We start from the raw sequence: 27,109 nt of genomic DNA, 5'->3' as shown, positions 1-27,109 counted from the left end.
GTTTTTGCCTTTGGTTCTGTTTATATGCTGGATTACATTTATTGATTTTCGTATGTTGAACCAGCCTTGCATCCCAGGGATGAAGCCCACTTGATCATGGTGGATGAGCTTTTTGATGTGTTGCTGGATTCGGTTTGCCCATATTTTATTGAGGATTTTTGCATCAATGTTCATCAAGGATATTGGTCTAAAATTCTCTTTTTTGGTTGTGTCTCTGCCAGGCTTTGGTATCAGGATGATGCTGGCCTCGTAAAATGAGTTAGGGAGGAGTCCCTCTTTTTCTATTGATTGTAATAGTTTCAGAAGGAATGGTACCAGTTCCTCCTTGTACCTCTGGTAGAATTCGGCTGTGAACCCATCTGGTCCTGGACTTTTTTTAGTTGGTAAGCTATTAATTATTGCCTCAATTTCAGAGCCTGTTATTGGTCTATTCAGAGATTCAACTTCTTCCTTGGTTTAGTCTTGGGAGAGTGTATGTGTCGAGGAATTTATCCATTTCTTCTAGATTTTCTACTTTATTTGCGTAGAAGTGTTTATAGTATTCTCTAATGGTAGTTTGTATTTCTGTGGGATTGGTGGTGATATCCCCTTTATCATTTTTTATTGCATCTATTTGATTCTTCTCTCTTTTCTTCTTTATTAGTCTTGCTAGAGGTCTATCAATTTTGTTGATCTTTTCAAAAAACCAGCTCCTGGATTCATTAATTTTTTGAAGGGTTTTTTGTGTCTCTATTTCCTTCAGTTCTGCTCTGATCTTAGTTATTTCTTGCCTTCTGCTAGCTTTTGAATGTGTTTGCTCTTACTTGTCTAGTTCTTTTCACTGTGATGTTAGGGTGTCAATTTCAGATCTTTCCTGCTTTCTCTTGTGGGCATTTAGCACTATAAATTTCCCTCTACACACTGCTTTGAATGTGTCCCAGAGATTCTGGTATGTTGTGTCTTTGTTCTCCTTGGTTTCAAAGAACATCTTTATTTCTGCCTTCATTTCGTTATTTACCCAGTAGTCATTCAGGAGCAGGTTGTACAGTTTCCATGTAGTTGAGCAGTTTTGAGTGAGTTTCTTAATCCTGAGTTCCAGTTTGATTGCACTGTGGTCTGAGAGACAGTTTGTTATAATTTCTGTTCTTTTACATTTGCTGAGGAGTGCTTTACTTCCAAGTATGTGGTCAATTTTGGAATAGGTGTGGTGTGATGCTGAAAAGAATGTATATTCTGTTGATTTGGGGTGGAGAGTTCTGTAGATGTCTATTAGGTCCGCTTGGTGCAGAGCTGAGTTCAATTCCTGGATATCCTTGTTAACTTTCTGTCTCGTTGATCTGCCTAATGTTGACAGTGGGGTGTTAGACTCCCCACAATAATAATGGGAGACTTTAAGTCTCTTTGTAGGTCACTAAGGATTTGCTTTATGAATCTTGGTTCTCCTGTATTGGATGCATATATATTTAGAATAGTTAGTTCTTCTTGTTGAATTGATCCCTTTACCATTATGTAATGGCCTTCTTTGTCTCTTTTGATCTTTGTTGGTTTAAAGGCTGTTTTATTAGAGACTAGGATTGCAACCCCTGCCTTTTTTTGTTTGCCATTTGCTTGGTAGATCTTCCTCCATCCCTTTGAGCCTATGTGTGTCTCTGCAGGTGAGATGGGTTTCCTGAATATAGCACACTGATGGGTCTTGACTCTTTTTCCAATTTGCCAGTCTGTGCCTTTTAATTGGAGCATTTAGCCCATTTACATTTAAGGTTAGTATTGTTATGTGTGAATTTGATCCTGTCATTATGATGTTAGCTGGTTATTTTGCTCATTAGTTGATGCAGTCTCTTCCTAACAAGCTAAAATATTCTTATATTTACCCTAACCATGCTATGGTTAAGCACACTTAAGAAAGAGGGCAAGAAAGAAAAAGAGTTAGGGAGGGAGGGAGAGAGAAAGAGAAAAAGAGCGAGGAAAGGGAGGGAGAAGGAAGAAAGAAGCTTCAGGAAATGACTGTGCATTATCTGTGAGCAGGAGTTAATCATCGTTGACAGGGTCCCCACTGTGTGGATGGAGATATAATAAAGATATTCTAAAGGATTCAGGCTAATTAGTGAACAAATGTGAAACTGAGTGAAGCTGTAACCCTCTGAAGTAAGTGTAGACTTTCAAATGTGTGCACCTGGGGTCATGGTTTACACTCCCTCGTTCCCCAGTAGACCCCATATTTAAATATTCAAGATGTGTCCATCTGCATTAGGTGATATTGAAAGGACTTCCCTGCGGAAACACTGGAGGAACCTGTGGTGCTGTTCCAGACACATCCACGTTGGAACCTGGGGGTAATTCACACCAAGAAACACAGGGTCTCCTGGCTTCCTGCCCTATGCTGTTATAACCAAACTTTCCTCTCTCCGCACCTCTCTTTCCCAAACACCCTCACTGCACAGTGTGTCTGTGTCTCCTTCTGCTGCTCCGTTGGACTTTTGAAGTCCTCATGCACAGCGCTCTGGACCCAGCCCCTGCATCCGCTTCATCACACTGATGACAGGAAGAGGTGTGCATGGAGGCAGGCTCCCAGGTTAGAGAGGGGATGGGCATCTGATCCCTGAGTGCTGACCCTGAAGAGGAAGGGAGGCGGGGTCTCGGGCTGAGGAGGAGCTCCCGATGGAGGAAAGCAGTCTCAGCTTTGCGGCCATCCTGGCAACAGGTGGCTCAGGGAGGAGCCAGTCCATAACGAGGTCAGTGGAGGGCAGAGAAGGGGAGGAGAGTATGAAGCTACAATCGACAGTGGGTTCAGGGCGGCCTCCCCAACTTAGGTCAGTGCCTCCCTGTGTGGTTGGGTCATTACCCAAGAATGGGTGCTCTAACTAACCAGCCAGATTTGAGCCCAGGGGAACTCACACCTCAGTCAAGAAAAGAATAGAAAGTATTAGAGGTCAGCAGAGAGGGCGTGGAGCTCACAGGGCCTGAACACAGCTCACCTCTGAGCTGATTCAAATATGATCTTCTTAAAAACAGAACAAAAACAAGCATACCAAGTGGTTGCTTACAGATGAAGAAAGCACTGTCACTTACAATATTTAGTCCATGAATTATTTATGAGCACGGGCTTCACGCTCTCATTATTTCTGGTTTTAGTGCCAGTGAGGAGACCTTGTCAGCCATCCTCGGTGGGAGAAGGAAGAGACCGTTCATCGATCATACCAGGTGTTTCCTATTTGTTCCTTTGATATGGGGTGAAGAGCTTGCTCAGCCCAATGCAAATGAGGAGATAAATAGACTTTTCAATCTATTAATTGCAAAGCGTTTGTTGTCATTCTACCTCTTTCTTGGGGGTAGGAACAGGGCATTGAATATATTTACTAAATGTGTAATTACCATATTTATATCCAGTGAAACCCTTGCAGTGTTGATGTTGAGGATCGTTAACTAATAACCTTCTCATAAGCTCGCCTGGCCCCATCTTTTGATATATGTGGTATCCTACCCCAAATTCTATGCATTTTGAGGTTTTATCCACTCAGAATGCCACTGGCTGCAGGAAGTGAGATAGCTGACTAGCAGTGTTGCAGACAAGCACCTTTTTATTGTCTCAGTAACCAACAGTGGCCCACATGCCAGACCCTGGTGGCAGGCGCCATTCAGGCCCCTGTGGTTTCAGGGTGTGTGGCCCCCTGGCCTCTCCTCATCCCACCCGCTGCTGCAGGTCATGCTCCCAGACCCCATCAGGGCAGGAGGAGGACATGTTCCATCCCACAGACTTCTTTTGGTCAGGATTTTGCTGCTGGCCACTCAGCTGTGCAGGAAGTAGCGGGGAGAGTTGGAAAGGGAGAGTTTTGCATCTCAGTCTCCACAGCAGAGCCAGTGAGGGAGGACAGCTTGGAGCTGAATGTTCAAAAACCAACACTGGTGCAGGCATCCACAGTGCCTGCTCACATCTCCTGGAGCCTCAAGTCCCTCTTCGTTACTGAGCTGTAATACTGGGCAATACTCCAAGTTGAGCACTGTGCTGGGACGAGTGTGGAGAGGTCTGTGCAGCAGCAAATACTGCTGCATCTGCCTGTCCATTCTCATGCCCCGCAAGTATACTTTGGAAAAGTCAAGTTAATTCAGTAGGAGAATGTGCCAGATGTGCCACTGTCATGTAAACACCGTTAGCTCCCAGGGCTGACATGTGGTTGTCAATGTGCTTGCCTGCCTGGATGCTGCCTGTGTCAGGGCCCAGCTTGTCCTGCCCGCTGATGGGGCTATAGTGTGTTTGACCCACCATGAGTCACAGACACACGTGTGACGTGTTTGGGAGGGATCCCCTCCACTCTCATGAGGTCACACTGTCTAGCGAACCATGCAGCCGGCTCCCTGCCCAAGGCCCACAGAAAGGTCGCTGGCATCTCCTCAGTTTCCTCCCTCTTACCTCTAACCTCACCGACAGCCCATCAGGTTTGGAGAAGTTCCATTCCCTGATGGGGAACAGCAAAGAGCGTTGACCAGCTGACATCTGGTCACATCCCTGTCCATGGGCTGACCCTCTTTGGGTTGTAGTGGGGGCCACAGCGCCCGAGGCCATCACAGGTGGACAGCAGCCAGCGTCAGCCTGGCATGGTTTCTGGGCTCTCTCAATGCCTTTGTCGTGTTGTATGTTATGTGGAGTGAGCAGCATGTTTGATTAGTGTGTAGACCCAGCGCTCACATGTGCCTGGCACAGAAGGCTTGGTGAGCATCAGCTGCACTGATGAGGACAAGCTACGTGACGTGGCACCCAGGGCCAGTGATTGCCTCATTTCCTGTCAGAGCAACATGTGAATCTGTGTTGACAAAGCAAGCCCCAGCCATTTGGGAAGGAAAAAGAATGAGTGTTAAAACAGCAGAGTTATTCATTTCTGACATTCCTGGATCCAAGCACTCCCTCATTTTTTGGCCCCATGAGGAGCTCAGAGCATTGGCCCTGCTTGCTCCCTCACTGGGGCTGAGCCCCGGCATGACTGGCAGTCTCAGGACCTGAAAGTGAGGGTGGCATGTCCTCTGGGAGCATTTTATAAGGAAATTAATGAGTATGTGATTCCTGTGCTTATCCTGACAACTAAGTGCTGAGGCTGAGAAACCCTGGCTTTCACAGCGTGTTCACACAGTTGGACAGAGTCAGCATTTGGGATTCACTAATCAGTTTCCCACCATTCTTTGAAGCTCAGGTACAGCAAATGGGGACCATGGCATCTGTGGATGCCCACAGAGTGGGTTTTCTTTGTAGATGCCTACAATCTATTGAGCACCATATGTGTGCAACGCTCAAGAGAAACTGCCCCTCGATTCAATGGTTTCTCTTTCAAATTGCCAAACCAAAGAATCTGCCTCAGTGAAGAGCACCTATTCCCAAACTGCATCCAATGACATCACACAGCCAGGTGAAAAAGTGAATATTCTGCATCTGCTTTTTTTCACATACTTCTGCTCCCCAAATTCACCTGACCATAAGAATAACCTGAAAACATTGCCTAAAAACAGATTTTCAGGAACCTCACAAGGAGATGCTCATTCAATAGTTTTGGGGTTCTCAATTTGTAAGAGACTGGAGCCACATCTGTGATTTCAACAGTGACCAAAAGATTCCTCTGATCACACAAGTATAAGAAAGAATGGCCAAAACTTGCTTGACATCTTTTATGCAGAGAGCAATTCTCCCAGTTCTGGTGAAGACAACATGGTGAGCAAGGCTTCTACCCATCATCTCCACTCAGGAGTACCTGGGAAGAAGGTAGATGGTTCTGGTGATGTCACCCATACAACAGGAGGCCCTCCAGAAACTACTACTGCCTCACAGGCACTGGAGTTCTACACCAGTAACCACGCAGATCCACCCCATCCTAACCACAGAGCCCACCGTGTCCTAACCACGGAATCCACTGCATCCTAACCATGGAATCCACTGCATCCTAACCAGAGTCAACTGCATCCTAACCAGAGACCACCGCATCCTAACCACAGAGCCCTCCACATCCTAACCACAGAGCTCACCATGTCCTAACCACAGAGCCCACTGCATTCTAACCACGGAATCCACTGCATCCTAACCAGAGTCAACTGCATCCTAATCAGAGACTGCGGCATCCTAACCACATCCTAACCACAGAGCCGACCTCACCCTAACCACCGAGCCCTCTGCATCCTAACCATAGCCCACCGTATTCTAACCTAACACGGTATTCTAACCTAACCACAGAGCCCACCTCATCCTAAACACAGAACCCACCGTATCCTAACCCAGAGCCCAGCACATCTTAACCAGATCCCACCGCATCCTAACCACAGATGCCACCGCATCCTCACCACAGAGCTCCTTGTTTTCATGCAGGCTGCTCCCAGTCTTCAGCTACTCTTCCTCCTTTACGTAGCCAGTGGTTACACACCTTCTAGTCCAGGACACAGGTCTCTTCTTTCTCCCTCTCTTAACACTGGCTTTGATGTCCACGGCTGCCCCATCCTCTGAGAAGGTGTCCCTACAGCTGGTGTAGCCCAACCACAGTCAGTTTCTGCTCTCCTGCCATGCTGCCTTCTCCCTGCCTGTGAGCATGTGCTGTGAAAGGAGCTTTGAGACTGCACAGTTTTTTATCCTCTTTCCCTTGAATAAGGTAGGTGTTTAATGCCCATTGAATGAATGGATGGATAAGCAAACGGAAATACATTAAAATATGCCCTTGATACTTTAAAGCAAGCGAGTGCTCATCCTGGAATTGTTATTTGGCCCATGGCGCAATGCCATGGTCAGATTTAGTTGAAAGGTGTTCTTGAACGTGTCTTGTCTTTAAGCTTTCCCACACCAGCCCTCTTGTTCTCACTGCAAGAACATGTGCTTCATAGTCAGTAGAAGTTAATAATGGAACACATGGTTTTTTGTGTGTTATTCTAGCAAGGGAAGTCACAGAAACATCCTGGTTGCAGATGGAAAAACAAATATGACTACAAGAGAACAGAAATATATGTATCATAATAGCTAAAGATGGCGGCATTTTTGCTGTGTATCAGGCACATGTTAAGAACTTCGCATTATTTTCTTTAATCTTTAAAAACTTTTTCCAAACAAGACAACTGAACACAATTAAATTCTTGCCTCAAGTAAGCAGCAGAAACAGGGCTACCTGTGCCCTAGAGCCTGTTAAACTCTGACTACAGTGCTTTGTTATCTGATATTCCCCAGATGTATTGTCATTCATAGAGGAGAGCACAAAACATTTACACATAACTTGTTTTCCTTCCAAAATCAATGCATTTGAAATGTTTAGAGAATAAAAGCCCGGGAGACACTGGTGTCTTCTGATTCCTGAGGAAAGCCATAAATCAAGACCCTAGTGGAAGAAAAATCTCCCCTGTCAAAAGCAAAGCTGTTTCCTTTCAGTCTCAGTCCAATCATGTCCCCAACAGACAAGATGTCCCCAAGCCAGACATTTTAAAATCTACCTGATTTCGAACTAATTAAGAGGAAATATAGAGAATGGAAGCAGAAACACCAGAAGATTAAAAAAAAAAAATGGCTTGCAGGAAAAGATTGAAAATAAAACATAGACTTTGACCAAATAATGACTAGATGTGGGATTGCAGGCCGTTCATGATATTCACTGCGAGTATTCAGAGAATACCAACCACAAGGAGACTGGGAGCTTTAAAGATGAAGTCTGGGAAGTGGACTGAAATTGTACAGAAGATCAGTTAGGCTGAACACTGAAGAAGGTTTCCTAACACTGAGCACTGATAAACTGTGGAAGAGTCTTTCTCAAGGCAAGGTGTGGAAACCCTGTTGTTGAGTCATTAAATTCAGTGGGCACAGTTCTAGGAAATAGGGAGGCAGAGTTAATTACACATGACACCCTTGGGGCAGTCTACATGTGGAGTAAAAATTATTCCTTTCTCTCTATATCTTCTATAATTTTGAAATGTATTTCTTTGATGCTATTTGGTATATTTTACTTTCAGTTTTCTTCTTAGAAATTTGGCAATCCTTTTCCTCCAAAACCAGATACAGTATAAGAAATGTACCTTTAAAACACTGGAACAGGCTGAGAATGACTTAGTTCCAAGTAAATAATAAAAGCCCATTCCCAGACATTGTGCTGGGGAGAAGCCCTGTGTCTGCATCCATTTGTGCTGCTGCAATAAAGTACCTCAGACTGAGCCATTTATAAACAACAGAAGTTCATTGCTCACAGTTCTGGGGGCCGGGAAGTCCACAATCCAGACGTCAGCAGGCTTGGTGTCGAGAGGGCTGCACTCTGCCTCCAGGATGGTGCCTTGTTGCTACATCGTTTGGAGGGGAGGAACACTGTATCCTCACATGGCAGATGGGATGGCTGGCATAAGAGGGCTGGACTCTGTCTGAAGTCTCTTTTATAGGGGTATTAATCCATTCATGAAGGTGGAGCCCTCATCCCCTAATCACCTCCTAAAGGCCCCACCTTTTAATACCACCACAATGAGGATTAAGTTTCAATATAAATTTTGGAGAAAACACCACATTTAAACCATAGCACCCACCAAGTTTATACATTATCCCTTATTTTATTTATGACATATGCATCTTTATTTCTTTAATCACCCAAAAACCATTCTTTGTGTTAGGGTTCGCTCCTGGTGTTGGACATTCTATGGGTTTGGACAAATGTATAATGACATGGATCCACCATTGTACCATCAAACAGAGTAGTTTCACTGCCCTAAAAATCCTCTGTTCTCTGTCTATTCATCCCTTCCCTGCCTCATCCCCTGGCAACCACTGACCTTTTTACATATCTCCATAGTTTTGCCTTTTCCAGAATGCCCTGTAGTTGAAATCATATAATATGTAGACTTTTCAGATCAGCTTCTTTTACTTAACTTTTATTAACTTTCCTCCATGTCTTTTCATGGCTTGATAACTGATTTATTTTTAGTGCTGAGTAATATTCCATTGTCTGAATGTACCATGATTTATCCATTCACCTGCTGAAAGATATCTTGCTTGTTTCCAAGTTTTGGCAATTATGGGTAAAGATGCTGTAAACATTCAAATACAGTTCTTCATTTCTTACATCTAAACATTGATCAATTTGGAATTTACTCTGGTACATGGTGTCAGATAAAGATGCAATTTTATTTCTCAGATGACTATGCAGTTGTTAGATACCATTAACTGGATAGTCTCTCTTTGCCTCAGTGGTTTGAGATGTGATTATCTTTGTCCTATACTAAATTCCTGCACGTGTTGGGTCAATTTCTGGACTCCCCACTTTGTTCCACCTGTTTCACTTCACACCCCATCCCCACAGTGACCTGGCATGGAGCCTCTATAACCTGCTTGATGTACACTAGGGCTTGTCTCCAGCATTAGCCTTCTTTTTCAGAATTTTCTGGGTTTCCTTTTAGAATCAGCTTGCCCAGTTAAAAACAAATAACTATCTTAGTTCATTTTGTGTTGCTATAACAGAATACATGAGACTGGGTACTTTATAAAAAATAGTGGTTTATCTAGCTCATGCTTCTGCAGGCTGGGAAGTTTAAGGGTATGGCAGTGGATTCTGGTGAGAGCTTTTTTTCTGCATCATAACATGATGGAGAAGGTCAAGGGGGAAGCAGACACTTGTAAAGAGAAAACCAGAGGGGCATCATGGCTTCATTACAGCCCACGCTCATGGGAACTAATGCATTTCCTTGAAGACTAAGGGACATCGTGGCTTCATTACAGCCGACTCTCACAGGAACGAACCCATTTCCTTGAAGACTAATCCATCTTGCCAGAGCAAGAACTCACTGCCTTGAGGACAGCAACAAGCCCTTCATAAGGAATCTACCCCATGACCCAAACACCTCCCACTAGGTCCCGTCACCCCCCAACACCGCCACACTGAGGACCAAATCTCAACAGGAGTTTTGGCTACAAATAAACCATACCCAAGCCATAGCAATGGCAAAGCAAAACAAAATTATACTTTTTAACCAGGTGTCTTGTCCAAAACAAAGCACTATTGCTGTTTCTTTGGGAATCCTGTTAAATTTATGAATCAATTTAGAGAGGATTCATTATGTTAAACCTCCCTATCCAAAAATGTGGCAAGTCTTTCTGTTTGTTTAAATTTTGTTGTGTCCTTCAATAGGATTTTTAAGTTTTATTCACTATAGTCCTTGGTCATTTCTCGTTAAACTTATTCCTATTATCTCGTTTGCTGCCATTATAAATGGAGTCATTTTTCCTTTACAGAGTCTCTCTAGTTGCTGTGTGTCTCTATGAAAGTTATTGACTTTTGTATATTAACTTGGAATGCTTTCACCATATTAAGCTCTCTCATTGTTTCTAGCAGTATGTCAACTGGATTCTCTGGAGGTTTCCAGACACAGAATCATAACATGTTCAGACAGTGCTTGTGTTACCTGCCCCTCTCCAATTACTACAGAGCTAATTTCTTTCTCTTGTTGTGCTCGTTAATGGCTGCAGCAGATGTTCCTGAATGGTCATAAAAATGCCTGGAGTGCTTCCCCATAGAGCATGATACTCGTGTGTATGTGTGTGTGTGTGTGTGTGTGTGCATAAAATCACATTCAGGAAAAAAATCCCTCTGTTCCACTTGACAGAGTTGAGTTTTGATAAAAACTCAATGTTTTATCAAAAGCATTTGTTATATTTTGTCAGATGCCTTATCAGTGTCTGTAATTATGCCTATTTTTGTGTTGCATATAAATCCTTTTTTTTTTTTTTTTTTTTTTTTTTTGAGACAGGGTCTTGCTCTGTTACGCAGGCTGGAGAGCAGTGGCGCAATCTCAGCTCACTCCAACCTCCGCCTCCAGGGCTCAAGTGATCCTCCCACCTCAGTCTCTCGAGTACCCGGGACTACAGGTTCACGCCTCCACACCCAGCTACTTTTTGTATTTTTTGTAGACTTGGGGTCTGGCTATGTTGCCCAGGCTGGTCTCAAACTCCTGGCCTTAAGCAATCCACTGTCCTCAGCCTCCCAAAGTGCTGGGATTACAGGTGTGAACCACTGTGTGCCTGGCCTTAATTTTTTAATATAATTGATTATCACATTTCAGAAATAAGCCCACGTTGCAGGGACATACTGTAGTGCTCTTTTCCTCTGCTACTTGATGGCTAGTATTTTGTCTAACTGAGGGTCCTCTGTTGTCTGCTTTGTTGTGTAGGCTACGTCAGTATGGCAATGATTTAGGCATTCCATGATAACACACAACCTGAAGGCTTCTCTTGTCTTTATATGCTCCGGAACACTTACAATTGCCTTGAAACCATCTGCTACTTAAAGGTTCAGTCGAATTCTACAAAACTCACTGTGCTTGGTGCTTTGGCGGGGGTGCAGGAGCCCTGCTGTTTGGCCAGCTTTTCCACTTATTCTATAGAAATTCGTATATGTATATTTTCTGTGACTACTTCTCATGTTGTCTTACAGAGTAGTAGTTTTACTCTCAATAGCCATTTATAGGAAAAGAGATCACCAATAGCCACTATGTATGGAGTGATGCTTCTATACAAACTTGCGTTTTATTGGCTTAACAGCATCATTGGAAGGATTGGAGTAAATGCTGTTGGCACCACAGCCGCCCCATCCTGGGCTTCCTGATCTTCTCCTGGCTCCGAGTACCGGCCAGGTGCAGCTCACAGCTGCAGCATCCTCCTGAGAATGGCCCTGGCCACCAGAAGCCTGCACGCCTGGGAGCGCCCACAGCTCATTACTGACACGTCGCACGCCCTTGCCTCACACTCCAGAGCTTCCTGTTTGGTCAGCTGGAGACAGGACCTCAGGAGGACTTCCTAAGTCTTTCTGCACCTCCTGCATGCCTGGGAGCACCCACAGCTCATGACTGACACATCGCACACCTTTGCCTTACACTCCAGAGCTTCCTGTTGGGTCAGCTGGACATGGGACCTCAGTACAGCCTCCCCTCGCCTGGCGTCTTTGCTGCCCCATCTTGTCTTCCTGACTTAATAAGCCCCTGCTGGAGCATCCCTGACCCAGCTTCTGCTGCAAGGCGGCCTGGCTTTGGGCACATTTTTACACAAAGCATTGCTCATTGAGTGCAGAGCATTTTTGGTGTCCATACGGCTTGGCATGGCCTCACCCCCATCCCAGCAATCAAGGATCTCCATGTGGGGAACCAGAGCACCGAAAAAGGAGAACGTTAAGACACCTCTGTGCAGGGCTGACACAGCCCCAAATACCACTGGTTTGTACCTGGAGGGTGATGCCCATAAACCAAGGACCCCATTTCTCCCCATAGGTATGAGTGGCCTAGACCTGCCTGTGGCCCCGCCATGGTTGCAGCACCCTCGCGCTGTCCCCTGTGATGGGGGTGTTAAGAAAAGCATGTTTATCTGAATGCTGGTTGGTGCTGTTTCTGTTTTTGACACGTTTTTGCTCACAGTCTTTAACTGCTACTGAGCTCTGTTCTCAACCTCACTACGCTGCCTGATGCCTCATCACCCTCATGGCACCGAGGGGAGAGATGATGACGCCCGCCCTCTCCTTTCCCCCAAATTAAATCGGTCAGCCCCAAATTTGGCCATTCTTCATTAATGGGACGTATCTCAAAATAATAAGAGCTATCTATGACAAACGCACAGCCAATATCATACTGAATGGGCAAAAACTGGAAGCATTCCCTTTGAAAACTGGCACAAGACAGGGATGCCCTCTCTCACCACTCCTATTCAACATAGTGTTGGAAGTTCTGGCCGGGGCAATCAGGCAGGAGAAGGAAATAAAGGTTATTCAATTAGGAAAAGAGAAAGTCAAATTGTCCCTGTTTGCAGATGACATGATTGTATATCTAGAAAACCCCATTGTCTCAGCCCAAAATCTCCTTAAGCTGATAAGCAACTTCACCAAAGTCTCAGGATACAAAATCAATGTACAAAAATCACAAGCATTCTTATACACCAATAACAGACAAACAGCCAAATCATGAGTGAACTCCCATTCACAGTTGCTTCAAAGAGAATAAAATACCTAGGAATCCAACTTACAAGGGATGTGAAGGACCTCTTCAAGGAGAACTACAAACCACAGCTCAATGAAATAAAAGAGGATACAAACAAATGGAAGAACATTCCATGCTCATGGGTGGGAAGAATCAATATCAAGAAAATGGCCATACTGCCCAAGGTAATTTATAGATTCAATGCCATCCCCATCAAGCTACCAATGACTTTCTTCATAGAATTGGAAAAAGCTACTTGAAAGTTCATATGGAACCAAAAAAGAGCCCGCATTGCCAAGTCAATCCTAAGCCAAAAGAACAAGGCTGGAGGCATCACACTACCTGACTTCAAATTATACTACAAGGCTACAGTAACCAAAACAGCATGGTACTGGTACCAAAACAGATATAGACTAATGGAACAGAAATAATGCCACATATCTACAACTATCTGATCTTTGACAAACCTGACAGAAACAAGCAATGGGGAAACGATTCCCTATTTAATAAATGGTGCTGGGAAAACTGGCTAGCCATATGTAGAAAGCTGAAACTGGATCCCTTCCTTACACCTTATACAAAAATTAATTCAAGATGGATTAAAGACTTACATGTTAGACCTAAAACCATAAAAACCCTAGAAGAAAACCTAGGCAATACCATTCAGGACATAGGCATGGGCAAGGACTTCATGTCTAAAACACCAAAAGCAATGGCAACAAAAGACAAAATTGACAAATGGGATCTAATTAAACTAAAGAGCTTCTGCACAGCAAAAGAAACTACCATCAGAGTGAACAGGCAGCCTACAGAATGGGAGAAAATTTTTGCAATCTACTCATCTGACAAAGGGCTAATATCCAGAATCTACAATGAACTCCAACAAATTTACAAGAAAAATCAAACAACCCCATGAAAAAGTGGGCGAAGGATATGAACAGACACTTCTCAAAAGAAGACATTTATGCAGCCAAAAGACACATGAAAAAATGCTCATCATCACTGGCCATCAGAGAAATGCAAATCAAAACCACAATGAGATACCATCTCACACCAGTTAGAATGGCCATCATTAAAAAGTCAGGAAACAACAGGTGCTGGAGAGGATGTGGAGAAATAGGAACACTTTTACACTGTTGGTGGGACTGTAAACTAGTTCAACCACTGTGGAAGTCGGTATGGTGATTCCTCAGGGATCTAGAACTAGAAATACCATTTGACCCAGCCATCCCATTACTAGGTATATACCCAAAGGATTATAAATCATGCTGCTATAAAGACACATGCACACGTATGTTTATTGTGGCACTATTCACAATAGCAAAGACTTGGAACCAACCCAAATGTTCATCAGTGATAGACTGGTTTAAGAAAATGTGGTACATATACACCATGGAATACTATGCAGCCATAAAAAATGATGAGTTCATGTCCTTTGTAGGGACATGGATGAAGCTAGATACCATCATTCTCAGCAAACCATCGCAAGGACAAAAAACCAAACACCACATGTCCTCACTCATAGGTGGGAATTGAACAATGAGAACACATGCACATAGGAAGGGGAACATCACACAAAGGGGCCTGTTGTGGGGTGGGGGGAGGGGGGAGGAATAGCATTAGGAGGTATACCTAATGTTAAATGACAAGTTAACAGGTGCAGCATATCAACATGGCACATGTATACATATGTAACTAACCTGCACGTTGTGCACATGTACCCTAAAACTTAAAGTATAATAAAAAAGAAAAATAAAAAATAAAAAATAAGTAAATAAATAAAAATCTTCCTATTTCTCATTTGTAATGTGTGGTACTCAAGCACATTTTCTGGCTTCTTCCTCTCCCTCATCTTCTGTGTAAACTTCCCAAATCCTGTGGATTCGGTCCTTGCTGTGCTCTCTGGGTCCCTCCCACCAATCCACTCCTGAGGGTGCTTCCTAAGTCCTCATGCACCATGTCCAGCCCCAGCCTCCCACCCAGTGTCCTGGCCCCTTCTCTCCTCCTGTGCAACCCAGCACTCACTCATGGGCAACAGTACTGCTGTCCTTCCGGAAAACCCTTTCACAGCTCCCATTGTCTATTGGTGAAGAGCTAGATCTTCAGGGTGGTACTCAAGGCCTCTGTGACTGATTTCCACCCACCTTTGAAGCTTCGCCACTTTCCCACACACATCTCCCACGGGCTCCAACGGCCCGCAGAATACGCAGATTATGCAGAATACGCCTGTGCCCTTTCCCATCCGTGCCTCTTGCCACCATGCCCACTCTGCCTAGGACGCCTCCGCCCGCCACCTGTGCAGAAGCTCCCTGGGTGTGAGTCTGTCTCTCCCTTTTCCTCCCTTGCTCTCCCTCGCTGTCATGCTGGTGACATTCCATGTACAGCACTTCCGCGACATTTCTCATACGACGTCTCATGCTGCAGCCGTTTCTGACCGCGTCATCTCCCTCGGTCCAGGCTTCGCGTCTCCTGTGTTGGGAACGTGGTGCTGGCGGTGGGGGTGAGAATCATGAAAACTGAATATGCAAACAGTGCACTTCTTGGGCCACGTAATTGTGCTGAGTGTGGCAGAGTCTGGAGCCAAACGGAGCTGGGAATCAATGAGGGGTAAAGGGAAAGCAGTTGCTTTTTTCTACAGTTCCAATTTCCACGGAATCCAAAGAGGAGGAGCAGGCCGGGGCCTCACAGGCCACAGCACCTATTCCTGAAGAGTTGTCCGTTTCCACCAGAGACTGCATGTGCACCAGTCGTGAACACTGAAACTTGTTAGGAATCGTTATAAATGTGTTTCCCATTTCTCTAAATACCTGCTTTAACGAAGCTGGAACCTGAGGGGTGGTTTCTGCATCGCGATGTCAACCTTGTGAACCATTTCTCAACAGTCCACATGTCACTGACGGCCTGAGTGAGATGGTGGCTCCCCACCCCCGGCAGAGTCAGTAGCAGCTGCCCACCCCGGCTCCCTGTAGCCTTAGATCCTGGTCCCATCTGCTCGTCAACTTCTGGGAGCCCCGCTAGGGGGCAGCCCCCGCACCCAGGATGGCTGAGAGAGGAGGAGGCCTGGACCTGGAACCCGGCAGCTGCTCACGAGCTTTCCCGGGGGAGGAACCTCAGGGCGGCTGGTCGTGTCCTGTTCTGATTAAAGCGGCGTGGGGAAGTCTGGTCACTTCCTGAGCTCAGGAGCAGTCCCGTCCCACCAGGGAGGGGGCAGTGGGTAGACAAACAGGACCAGGACCATGGAGTTCTCTTCGGGCACAGAAACAGGGGCTGCTGGGAGAAGCTGGGATGAGCGGAGAGAGCAGTGGACATGGGCAGGAGGCGGGGGCTGTGCTAGACCGCTTTGCCTGGAAGGAAGGAGACTGGACAGACAGACCCCAGCTGCAGAGCCATGGGGGCAAGGATGCTGCTGGGCCTCTGCAGGGTACTTCCCCAGTGCTCGGTCCCTCCCGGCCCCGAATTCTCCCTGGCTGTCACTGGTAGCTGCTGACACCACCCTTTTATCTCACGAAGAAAGATCCCGCGGTGAGGCCCAGAGAGGGCAGATGCCCTCAGGGCTCAAGAACTAAGTTCTCAGGGGAGAAAAAGTCACATCAGAGGAACAAGTGTGTGAGAAGCGAGAAGCGCTCATGACCAGCCAGCACTGTTTGCCGTGGGGAAGTCGATTTTATTTAAGATGGGAGGGAGGCCTGCTTCTGGCGTGACATTAATTTGTGTGTCACCTCTTCCAAGAAATGGTCCGGACTTGTATTTACCAGGTAACTCTGTGGACGTGGCCGCGGTCAGCAGCTAACGAGTCTCCGTGCTGCCCTCCCTTGGCCTGTGATCCGGGCCCAGCCAGTGGCTGTCACATCCCAAGGCTCCTGGGCACCCGCAACATTCCTGCCACCTCCAGCCGAAGGGCCTGGATGATGGATTTGTTATTGGATCGGCAACACTGACCCGTCTAATGACACGGACTCCCTAGGGAGCCCTTGCTTGGAGTACTTGGTAGAAATTCTGACTCATGTCCTCAAGGAATTCACCATCTAAGTGCAGAGAAAATACACATCCACACAGACCTGTTAGAGCAGAGCAAACATTGGCTTGTGTCTTCCAGCTTCTCCTCCTTAAACAAAGTGATGAATATTATACTTTAAGGACATTACGTTGGGGGTTGTTTTTGAGGTTTCTTTGTTGTTTGTTTTCAGTCCCTGAAGAGAGTATCATTTTTGTGGATGGGGTTCCTTTGACTATGGTTAAAATGACACATCCAGCCTCCTTTCTGTGTTAGTATGACAGGTTCATCAGCTCCTGTCCTGTGTTTCTGTGTTAGGGTGAAGGGTTCATCAGCTCCTGTCCTGCCCTGATCCCGTTGGAGGACAGGAGAAAGCACAAAGGTGGTTAGAGGTTGGGCAGGAAGCCCAGGCCGCAGCTAGCACTGCTCCCACTCACAGGGGACCTGGGACTCAGGTGGAGAAAACTGCCCTGGTAGTAAGTTTGACCTCAAAACTCTGCTCCTATGGTGCCTAAGGAGCATTTCAGCAACCTTAAGGATAGCAGAGGCACTCTGAGCGCTGTCTCAGGCCACCATGAAGTAGATGGGAATCCCTCAGGCGGGCGGTCACCCGTGACAGCCTGGAGCACACAGAAGCCTCGCTTCCCAGCTCTCAAAACGCAGTGTTTCCAAGGTTTCCTAACCCAGGGAAACCGCTGTTGTGAGACCCTGAAAAGACCGAGGAGGAGGGAGACGGGGGCCGTGGGCTGCGCTGCTCTGATGCTATCTGTGTCCCCAGGCCTGGATGCTCGGCAGGCGCAGGTCGTGGCCCTGTCCTCGGGGACCAAGTGCATCAGCGGCGAGCACCTCAGTGACCAGGGGCTGGTGGTGAATGACTGCCACGCGGAGGTCGTGGCCCGGCGGGCGTTCCTGTACTTCCTCTACACGCAGCTGGAGCTGCACCTGAGGTGAGCGGCTGGGGACAGGCTCCAGGGAAGGCGGACGCCGCGGCTGGGGGCTGCCAGGGAGCAGATGGGGCCCCATGCCTGGCTCAGAACACGCTTCCCTCTATCCTGGCACAGGGTGAGCCAGGAAGCATCCCTTTTTATTCAGACTAGAGACATCCCTGGCACACCAATAAAGCCACCGTGTGGGCTGGGAAGATGCTAAAATTCCAGGCTTCCTCCTTACTCCAGGTTTCCCTCCAGAAAACACCTTTGCAGCCCTCGTCCTTCTGGGCAAGGCCACCCTCTCCTGGCCTCGGTTCCCCATGCCCCCCACATTCCTGCACTGCCCCCTTTTCCGCCATTGCCCTCAGAGAATGTGAGTGCAGTGCCCAAGGGGTGGCTTGGAGACGCGCTGTCTTCTTGCCTCCTGTGCCAAGTACATGTGAAGAGGCCGCTGAGGCCCTGAGAACTGTGCCCCAGTATTGGAATTCCCGGGGTTCCCTGGCCTGCTCTGGCCATCAGGCATTGGTGGCTGTCATGGGGCAGCCTCCTGTCCCTGAGACACTTTAGAGAGGAGCAAAACCCAGGTGGTTTGCAGCACGTGGCCTCCGCGACACACCCCCAGGCTGGGCCGTTCAGTCCCAAGGGCTCACTGTGGGTTCCTCTCCTGAAACGCTCCCTCCTGTGTCTCCTGTCTACTCTTTCACATCCCTTGAAGCCATCTGCGTTCCTCAAATCTACGAGTAATGGGACCTTGGGGGGCTTTGGCAAGGGTCATCTCCATGCCCATTAGCTGTGCAAAAGCCACACAAAAGGAGAAAGGCCCACGTGTAGCCCTAAGCAGACACTGCTGAAAACAACACCTTAACACACTCAGCTCTTTTTTTTTTTTTTTTTTTTTTTTTTTGAGATGGAGTCTTGCTCTGTCGCACAGGCTGGAGTGCAATGGCATTATCTTGGCTCACTGCAACCTCTGCCTCCCGGGTTGAAGCAATTCTCCCACCTCAACCTCCTGAGTAGCTGGGTCTACAGGCATTCACCACCACACGTGGCTAATTTTTGTATTTTTAGTAGAGACGGGGTTTCATCACGTTGGCTAGACTGCTCTCAAACTCCTGACCTCAAGTGGTCCACCTGTCTCGGCCTCCCAAAGTGCTGAGATTACAGGCATGACCCACCGTGCTCAGCCCACACTCAGCTCATTCTTATCTGAGCCTCTGAGCAGGGAGCCACAGGTTGAACCCAGCCCTCAGTTCCTGAGGCCTGCGGGGTGCGGCAGGAGTTGGATATGGGGGAACAGAAATATCTCAGAATGTAGGGAAGGATTTCTCCTAAATGCCCACCTGCTCAACTAGGACTATCTCCAAGATCCCTCGCTCTTGTTTGTGTCAGAGAAGGCAACTGGATCAACATTTACCAGGAGCTGGTTACATGCTTGGTGCTGTGCCACCAGCTGGGGGGTCCACAGACAGGTACACCCGACGCCTGCCCTGCATGGGGAACCAGCACAGGGGAGGGGGGGTCCAGGGCAGCCACGTGGCTGACAGGCCCTGTGCCGGGGCCCAGGCTTGGGACACATTTGCCAAGGGTCCTGGGGGGGGCAGCCGGGGCAGTGGGGGATGGTGGCTGTGGGCAGAGTGCAGGCACAGAGGCAGGAAGGCTGCTGGATGCCACAAGGGCTTCCTGTGGAGAAAATGTCTGTTCTATTGCCTGTGTGATCTCAGGGCCCCACAGAACACGATCCATCACCCATGGGGCAGAACGTGTGAAAACAGCAAGACCGGCAGAAGGTAGATGGCCAGAAAGCAGGGGAATAAACACCGGGAGGCAGGGAGTAAACACCGGGAGGCAGGGAGTAAACACCGGGAGGCAGGGAGTAAACACCGGGAGGCAGGGAGTAAACACCGGGACGCAGGGAGTAAACACCGGGACGCAGGGAGTAAACACCGAGAGGCAGGGAGTAAACACCGGGAGGCAGGGAATAAACACCGGGAGGCAGGGAATAAACACCGGGAGGCAGGGAGTAAACACCGGGAGGCAGGGAATAAACACCGGGAGGCAGGGAATAAACACTGAAGAAGGAAATGCAGGCATGTTCGTTCAGCGCCCACTCCGATGGGGCAGAGGTGGGGCTGCTCAGCTCCAGCTTCACAGCTGGTGGGAGTTTTCCAACAGGCAAATCATTCACCATCAGAGAGGCTGGGACCTCTCCCGCCCCACCTGGGTCATGGCCGGATGCAGAAGGAAAGCCGTTTCGCCACGGCTCTCCACTCCCACCTGTGCTGGTGATGGAGCCCAGGCCTTGCTACAGCTCTTTTCCTCCTTTTAATCACACACAAGCTGCCCACTCAGGCTACGTCAAACCGACAGTCCACTGTGAGGTATGGCCATGAGCAGCACTGGCAAATCCACAGAATCACAGGTGTGTAGACAGATAGATGTGGGCGAACAGCAATGGGAAAAAATGGCTTGGTAAAAGATCATGGTGGGGCCCAGTGTGGTGGCTCTCGCCTGTAATCCCAGCTCTTTGGGGGGCCAAGGCAGGTGGATCACCTGAAGTCAGGAGTTCAAGACCAGCCTGGCCAACATGGCAAAACCACCTCTACTAAAAATACAAAAATTAGCTGGGTATGGTGGCATGCACCTGTAATCCCAACTACTCAGGAGGCTGAGGCAGGAGAATCATTTGAACCCAGGAGGCAGAGGTTGCTGTGAGCCAAGATTGCACCACTGCACTGCAGCCTGGGACAAAGCGAGACTCCATCACACACACACACACACACACACACACAAAAAAAAAAAAATCATGGTCGCTCGCACCTGTAATCCCAGCACTTTCAGAGCCTGGGGCAAGTGGATCGCTTGAGCTCAGAAGTTCCAGACCACTCGGGGCAACAAAGCAAGACCCTGTCTCTAAAAAAAAGTAAATAAATTAGCCTCGCATGGTGGTGTGCACCTGTAGTCCCAGCTACTCGGGAGGCTGAGGCAGGAGGATCACTTGAGCCCAGGAAGCTGAGGCTACAGTGAGCCGTGATCACGCTACTGCACTCCAGCATGAGCAGCAACAGAGCAAGACCTTATCTTTAGAAAAGAATAATAATAACCCTGACAGGTAAATGTCGAGGCGGGGGTAAGAAAGCAGGGTTTCTGCCAGTCATGTTCGCATTCACGTAGTTTCATTGCTGCCTGTTCTAGAAGTGTTGGTACAGGGGAAAGACACACTATGGGGTGTGAAGGAGGAGAAACTTGGGGGCCAGGCGCAGCGGCTCACACCTGTAATCCCAGCACTTTGGGAGACTGAGGTGGGTGGATCACCTGAGGCTGGGAGTTCAAGACAAACCTGGCCAACATGGTGAAACCCCGTATCTACTAAAAATACAAAAATGATACTAGGCGTGGTGGCGCATGCCTGTAATCCCAGCTACTCGGGAGGCTGAGTATCGCTTGATACTCAAGGCAGAAGAATTGCTTGAACTCAGTGGGTGGAGGTTGCAGTGAGCCAAGATCGCACCATTGCACTCCAGCCTGGGCGACAGAACAAGACTCCATCTCAAAAAAAAAAAAAGGAAAAATATAAAGGAAAACTTGGGGAACAACTCTACAAAACAGGACTCAAGCGTTCACCTGGTTGGAACATTTCTGGTTTGGTTTGTGATAAATGACCCCAAACCTCTTTGTGACCCTAGCAAGCGGCGCGAGGACTCAGAGCGATCGATATTCGTGCGGTTAAAAGAAGGTGGCTACCGGCTGCGAGAAAACATCCTCTTCCATCTCTACGTGAGCACCTCCCCCTGTGGAGACGCAAGACTCCACTCTCCCTACGAGATCACCACAGACCGTAAGAGACCATGCTTTTACCTTCTGTAGGCCAACAGCCCCCAGCTCCCTCTATCTGGGACTCTGTCCTGGGCTTTCACAGCCCAGTGCGGGGGCGCAGTGTGTGGGGCCCTTGGGTACTGGAAGGGGATTGCGTCTACAATTAGTGGGATAACCATGCCTCCAAAATCTTAGTCTGAAATGCTCAAGTGATTGGCAGAAGAGTAGTCTGAGGCCTAAAATTAGCTACCTAATTTCCATAGTTCTCTGCTTTAATAACTCAGACAATCCCTGTGTCCTGGGCTGGGAAAATGGAATGAAGGGAAGGCCAGTGAGAGTTACGCAGGCTAGGAGCAAATTCCAACTGGCTCTGCTTGCCTTTGCTCACAGCGTTGGGGAGGAAAAAAGCTCAGCTTTTGCAACCAAGCCAGGGATGAGTGATTCCCTGCAAAGGGGTTTCCCCAGGTGAACTATAAAGTTCCACTGCAAACCCAACCTGTGAGCATTTATCAGTGGAGGTGAGACAGAACGCATCCACGCAGCCCCTGCCCCTCTGTCCTCTCCATCAGCAAAGGGCAGTGATGCTGCGATTGCCAGGGTCGGAGGGCACGGCATGGGGCAGGGTGGGGCTCTCCCTTGAAGCCACCCTTGACATCAGCAACTCCATGATAAAAGAAAAGGTGCTTCAGGGAAACTCCTCTCTTTCATTTTAATGATGAAATCCTATTGCTTAGTGCTATCTGCATATGTCACACACATATATGTATATACCACATACACCACACTCACACCACATACACCACACACACACCACATATACCACACATGTATACCACACACCACACACAACACACACACCACATACACTACACGCATACCACATATACCACACAGACCACATACACCACACACATCATATAACACAAACACATACCATATACCACATGCATACCACACACACCACACATAGCACATACACCACACACACACCACATATACCACACACATCACACACATAGCACACATACCATATACACCACATACATATCGTGTACACTACACGCATGCCATATATGCCACACATGCATACCACACACACTGCACACACACACCACATATGCCACACACATGCCACAAGCACATGCATACCACACACACTACACACAGACCACATACACCACACATAGCATATACAACACACATGTATACCACATATACCACGTGCATATCACATACACCACACACACATTCACATGCTCCCACACCCTTTCCAGAAGCAGCTCCAGGCAGATCTTTGAATGCAGGCAATGCATGTGGTGTATGTGGTGTGTGTGCTATGTGTGCGGTGTGTGTGTGGTGTATGTGATATGTGTATGATGAGGGGTCCAGTCCTGATGAGGGAGGAAATCTCTGGTAGACATACATGGACAGCACACAGCTATTAAGGCTTGGCTTTGGCCTGACTCTCCTCTGGTGGAAGGCTACATGGTGTTTTAATTACCAAGGTAAGGAAAATTAAGCATTTTTGTAATGCCCTGCTGTTGTCAGGCTTGTCATGCAGCCTCCACCAAAGACAAGAAGGTGTGGGGAAAATGGTGTCTTTAATCTCACATGAGCTTAGCCTGATTCTGCAGTCCTCACATGGGATGCTGGCCCAGAAACATTCCTCCTCCTTTTTGCAGACTTCCCTCCAGCCCCACTGCTTTCCCTTTGGGATGGCTGGATACGGTTCTCTGTAAGTGGATCCTCTGGGATGGCTGGATAGGGTTCTCTGTAAGTGGATCCTCTGGGATGGCTGGATACGGTTCTCTGTAAGTGGATCCTCTGGGATGGCTGGATACGGTTCTCTGTAAGTGGATCCTCTGGGATGGCTGGATAGGGTTCTCTGTAAGTGGATCCTCTGGGATGGCTGGATAGGGTTCTCTGTAAGTGGATCCTCTGGGATGGCTGGATAGGGTTCTCTGTAAGTGGATCCTCTGGGATGGCTGGATAGGGTTCTCTGTAAGTGAATTTGGGTAGTATTTCCACACGCTTTGGAAATTAAATGAGAGAATCCCGTCAAACTGGGAATGAAGAAAAGGAAGCCTGTTCAACATCAGGGGCTTTTAAAGGAACTTCCTGCAGTAGGGAGAGAGAGGCAGGGGCGGCCTGAGTACCTGAGAAGTGGACACAGCCCTCCCCAGAGGGAAGGGAGCCCAGTGTGGCCCCACAAGACCACACAGGGCACCCCCCACTACCAGGCCAACTCAGGAACAGAGAGACAGAAAAACCACCAAGAGTGGCTTCATTTTCACTGGACATATTCAGCAAGCCAGAGCTACATGATACCAGCTCACCCTATAAAACTGTGAAATCCGGTACACTGCACAGCTATTGGGAATTTTGTGAAATCTGGTCCATTGGACAGCTACTGGGAATTATCTTTCCATTCTTCTTTAAAGGGTTGGCATCGTAAAGACCCAGCTAGAAACCCTCAGAATTGAGAGGAAAAGTCCCGCCAAATGCTTGGGGTTGGCACTAAGTTATCCAGCCTCTTCCTTGGCTAATGTGTCCCTGGTGGGAGTTGGGAGAGGGCTGAGTGAGAACAGCAGGAGGCTTGTCCACGCCTGAGACCCCGTGGTCTCCCCAGGGGACAGTTCTAGTCTACTGGGCCTCCCACGTCTCTGTACATCGATCACCAACTGCAGCCTCTCCAGCCAGCCCTCACTTTCTACTGCAGTGTCTGTGCTTTACAAAAACAAATACGTTCTCCGAGGCACCCTGAGGTTCACTTCCAGACACAGATGTCTTTTATTTCATGGTGCTTGTAAGAAGTGGCAGGTGCTGGTAGGAGAAAAAATAAAGCATTTTTCTCACATTTTTGCAGCAGATATGCCAGGCAAAATTGAGAAACTCCTGCCTGTGCTGTGCCTCTGCATTGGGCTGGTGCCACTCCTCCGCTCTCCCATCTGGAGAGCGTGGAGAAGGAAGGTACTTGGTGAACTCTCCTATAACAGGGACTCATCTGCCAAAGTCACTCAGTAAAGGCAGGAGAACTCAAGTTCCTGCTGTTCTCTGCTTGGAAGGACCCTTCAGAGAGCTGGCTCTGCATCCTTTGAATTGCCTGAGGAAGGCAGAGACCTTCAGGAACAACTCCTGCCATTTCCCCTGCAGAGAGATGCTTTAAGCTCCTTTACAATAAGAGGCAGGGGTCTCCACGTCGCTAACTCAGGCGGTGTATGTCTTTGTTACCCTTTAAAGAGGGTTGGACCATGGATAAGGGGATGCCAGTGGCCAGGCTTTTGCTGTGAGGGGCTCTTCCAGGGCTAGCCAAGGGCAGTGTCGATGGTGACAAGCCCCCAAAGGAAAGGCTGGCGGCGGGAGCTGGACACATCCAGTTTGCACTGTTCCCAGAGGTCTGCAGCTGGCACTGCCTCCCTCCTATGGATTAACCCTGCAGAAACCCAGCTGCACTGCCCCTCCAATTCAGAGGCCCACATTCCCGAAAGAAGCCCAGGGAACAAAGGAAGCCCTGAGGGCCATGATGTTATTCTCACAAACGCAGAGGCCTCAGAGTGCAGAGAGCTCAGTCTCCTCCACTGAGGCCTTTGCTGGGGGCCAGAGGAGCTCATCTGAAACCGAAGGAGACTCTGAACGAGGTTTCAGTCTTCTCAAGTGCTCTCTGCCTCTGGCCCCTTCTGGACCTGCCATGTCTCCTCTCACCAGCACAGTGCTTGGTCCTGGTCACTTGAGCTCATCCCTTCCTCAGTCTCCCCTTTGGCCTGCATCGAGCGATTGTGCATCTCCACAGTGGCCACGCCTGCTAACCTCTCTCTCAACTGTGCCAGACTTCTCCCTTTCTCACACATATATACCCACACATACACACACACACACACACACACACAAGCACATGTGCACAAAAACATACATAAGTACATGTACACACACACATACATAAGCACATGCGCACACATACATAAGCACATATGTGCACACACATAATCACGTGCACATACAAGCACAAGTGCACACATGAACATGCATACATAAGCACATATGTGCACACACACATATGCACATGTGCACACAGACATAAGCACATGTGCATGCAAACACATGTACATAAGCACGTGTGCACACACAAACACACATACATAAGCATATGTGCACACACAAGCACACAACACGTATCTGATGCATCAGATGTATCAATATAACTATGACGTGATTAAGTCAAAAAGAAGTTTGGTGCCCAAGATTGTTCCCCCTTCTTTTAAAAATGAAGGAACACAGAGTAGGGCATAAGAAAAAATTTCTGTAGATAGGTTTAAATAATCATGACAGTAAGTATCATGTAACCAAAGGCCCAGGAGAGAAGCGAGTCTGACTTGGGGTTTCTAGGAGCACACTTCTGACTCTCTGGTGGCTGCTGAGCAGCTGGCTCCCGGCAGCAACCTGCTCCAACAGCTCAGCAGGACCAGGAATTCCCCAAGCTCCAACCACCCAAGGCCCAGGCTCAGGGGCTCCAAGTCTTAGACACAACACAAGGGCCCTGGAGTTGCCATCAAGCCCCACTTTCCTGGGATGCATGTGGCTCGAGAAATTCTAGATGTCCCCATGTTATTTTTCCCCTCAAAAACATTTGTCTAGATCATAAATTCCCCATTCCTGGAGGCCTTAGACATGGTATCCATGCCAACTGGTCTCAGGTATTTTGGGAGCTGTGTCACCTGCTAGCTTCGGAAGGCATTCAAGTTTGTTGTTTCCAGCTCTGGCTTATCTATCAGGGTCCCAGGCCAGTGTTTACCAGTGCAGCTCACCCCATGCACTCTGGCCGAGATTCTGATGCATTCGGGGCAGAGGGGCATCCAAGACTCTAGTTTTCTGAGCACAGGTCGGGTTTTGAGTCAGCAGGTTTGAACTCCTTAAATCATCTCTTCAGACTGGGCATTTGTTTCCTTGCTGGCTTTGTAGAAAGCGCTTGGAGGCATGGACGGCCTGGTAGCCTGCCTGTCTGCAGAGGCCAGGCAGAGCTTATGGCCGGACTCCCCGCTCTGTGGCATCACAGGCAGGAATGAAAAGTGTTCGTCGTGCATCGCATGCGACCGAGGGGAAAGCTGCTTTCGCGACAGAGACCGCGGACTCAGTCTTCAATGTCATGTGACCCAGGGCTACTCCATTCATCTCAGGCGACTCCAAACTGCCACATCTGTGGCTTTCCCCTGGACCTAGAGGGGCCAGGTCAGTTAAGGCAGGGACAAATGCCTGAAAGACATTTATTCCCGCACCAGGAGAACATGCTGTGTGTGTCTATGTTAGAGTCAGGGTTCCAATGACTGCTCTCAGCGCAGACTCACGAGGGCGATGGGTCCTTTAGTGGCTCTGGGAGGCCTGGGCTAGAACTCAGGCAGTTCTGAAAGAGCCCAGATGGAGCAGAAGATGAGGGTCTCTGTACATCACTGTGGTTGAG

At 48.0% G+C, this 27,109-nt stretch overlaps 2 protein-coding genes across 2 annotated transcripts in view; one reads left to right on the top strand and one right to left on the bottom strand.

The window, feature by feature from the left end:
* The window catches only part of WDR37 (WD repeat domain 37), a 215,128-nt gene that overhangs the window by 8,529 nt on the left and 179,490 nt on the right, over positions 1 to 27,109 (bottom strand). The gene's annotated exons all lie outside the window — the stretch shown is intronic.
* Positions 1 to 27,109, top strand: part of ADARB2 (adenosine deaminase RNA specific B2 (inactive)) — a 592,089-nt gene that overhangs the window by 514,797 nt on the left and 50,183 nt on the right. The window contains exons 5-6 of the mRNA XM_016962550.4: positions 17,694 to 17,862; positions 21,528 to 21,679. Of these exons, the coding sequence (XP_016818039.2) occupies positions 17,694 to 17,862; positions 21,528 to 21,679 (321 nt within the window). The remainder of the gene's footprint in view (positions 1 to 17,693; positions 17,863 to 21,527; positions 21,680 to 27,109) is intronic.

Source organism: Pan troglodytes, chromosome 8 (assembly GCF_028858775.2).
Source record: "Pan troglodytes isolate AG18354 chromosome 8, NHGRI_mPanTro3-v2.0_pri, whole genome shotgun sequence".
Classification (NCBI taxonomy): Eukaryota; Metazoa; Chordata; class Mammalia; order Primates; family Hominidae; genus Pan; species Pan troglodytes.
Note: the sequence above shows the minus strand (reverse complement) of the source record. Positions and strands in the feature narration are given on the sequence as shown.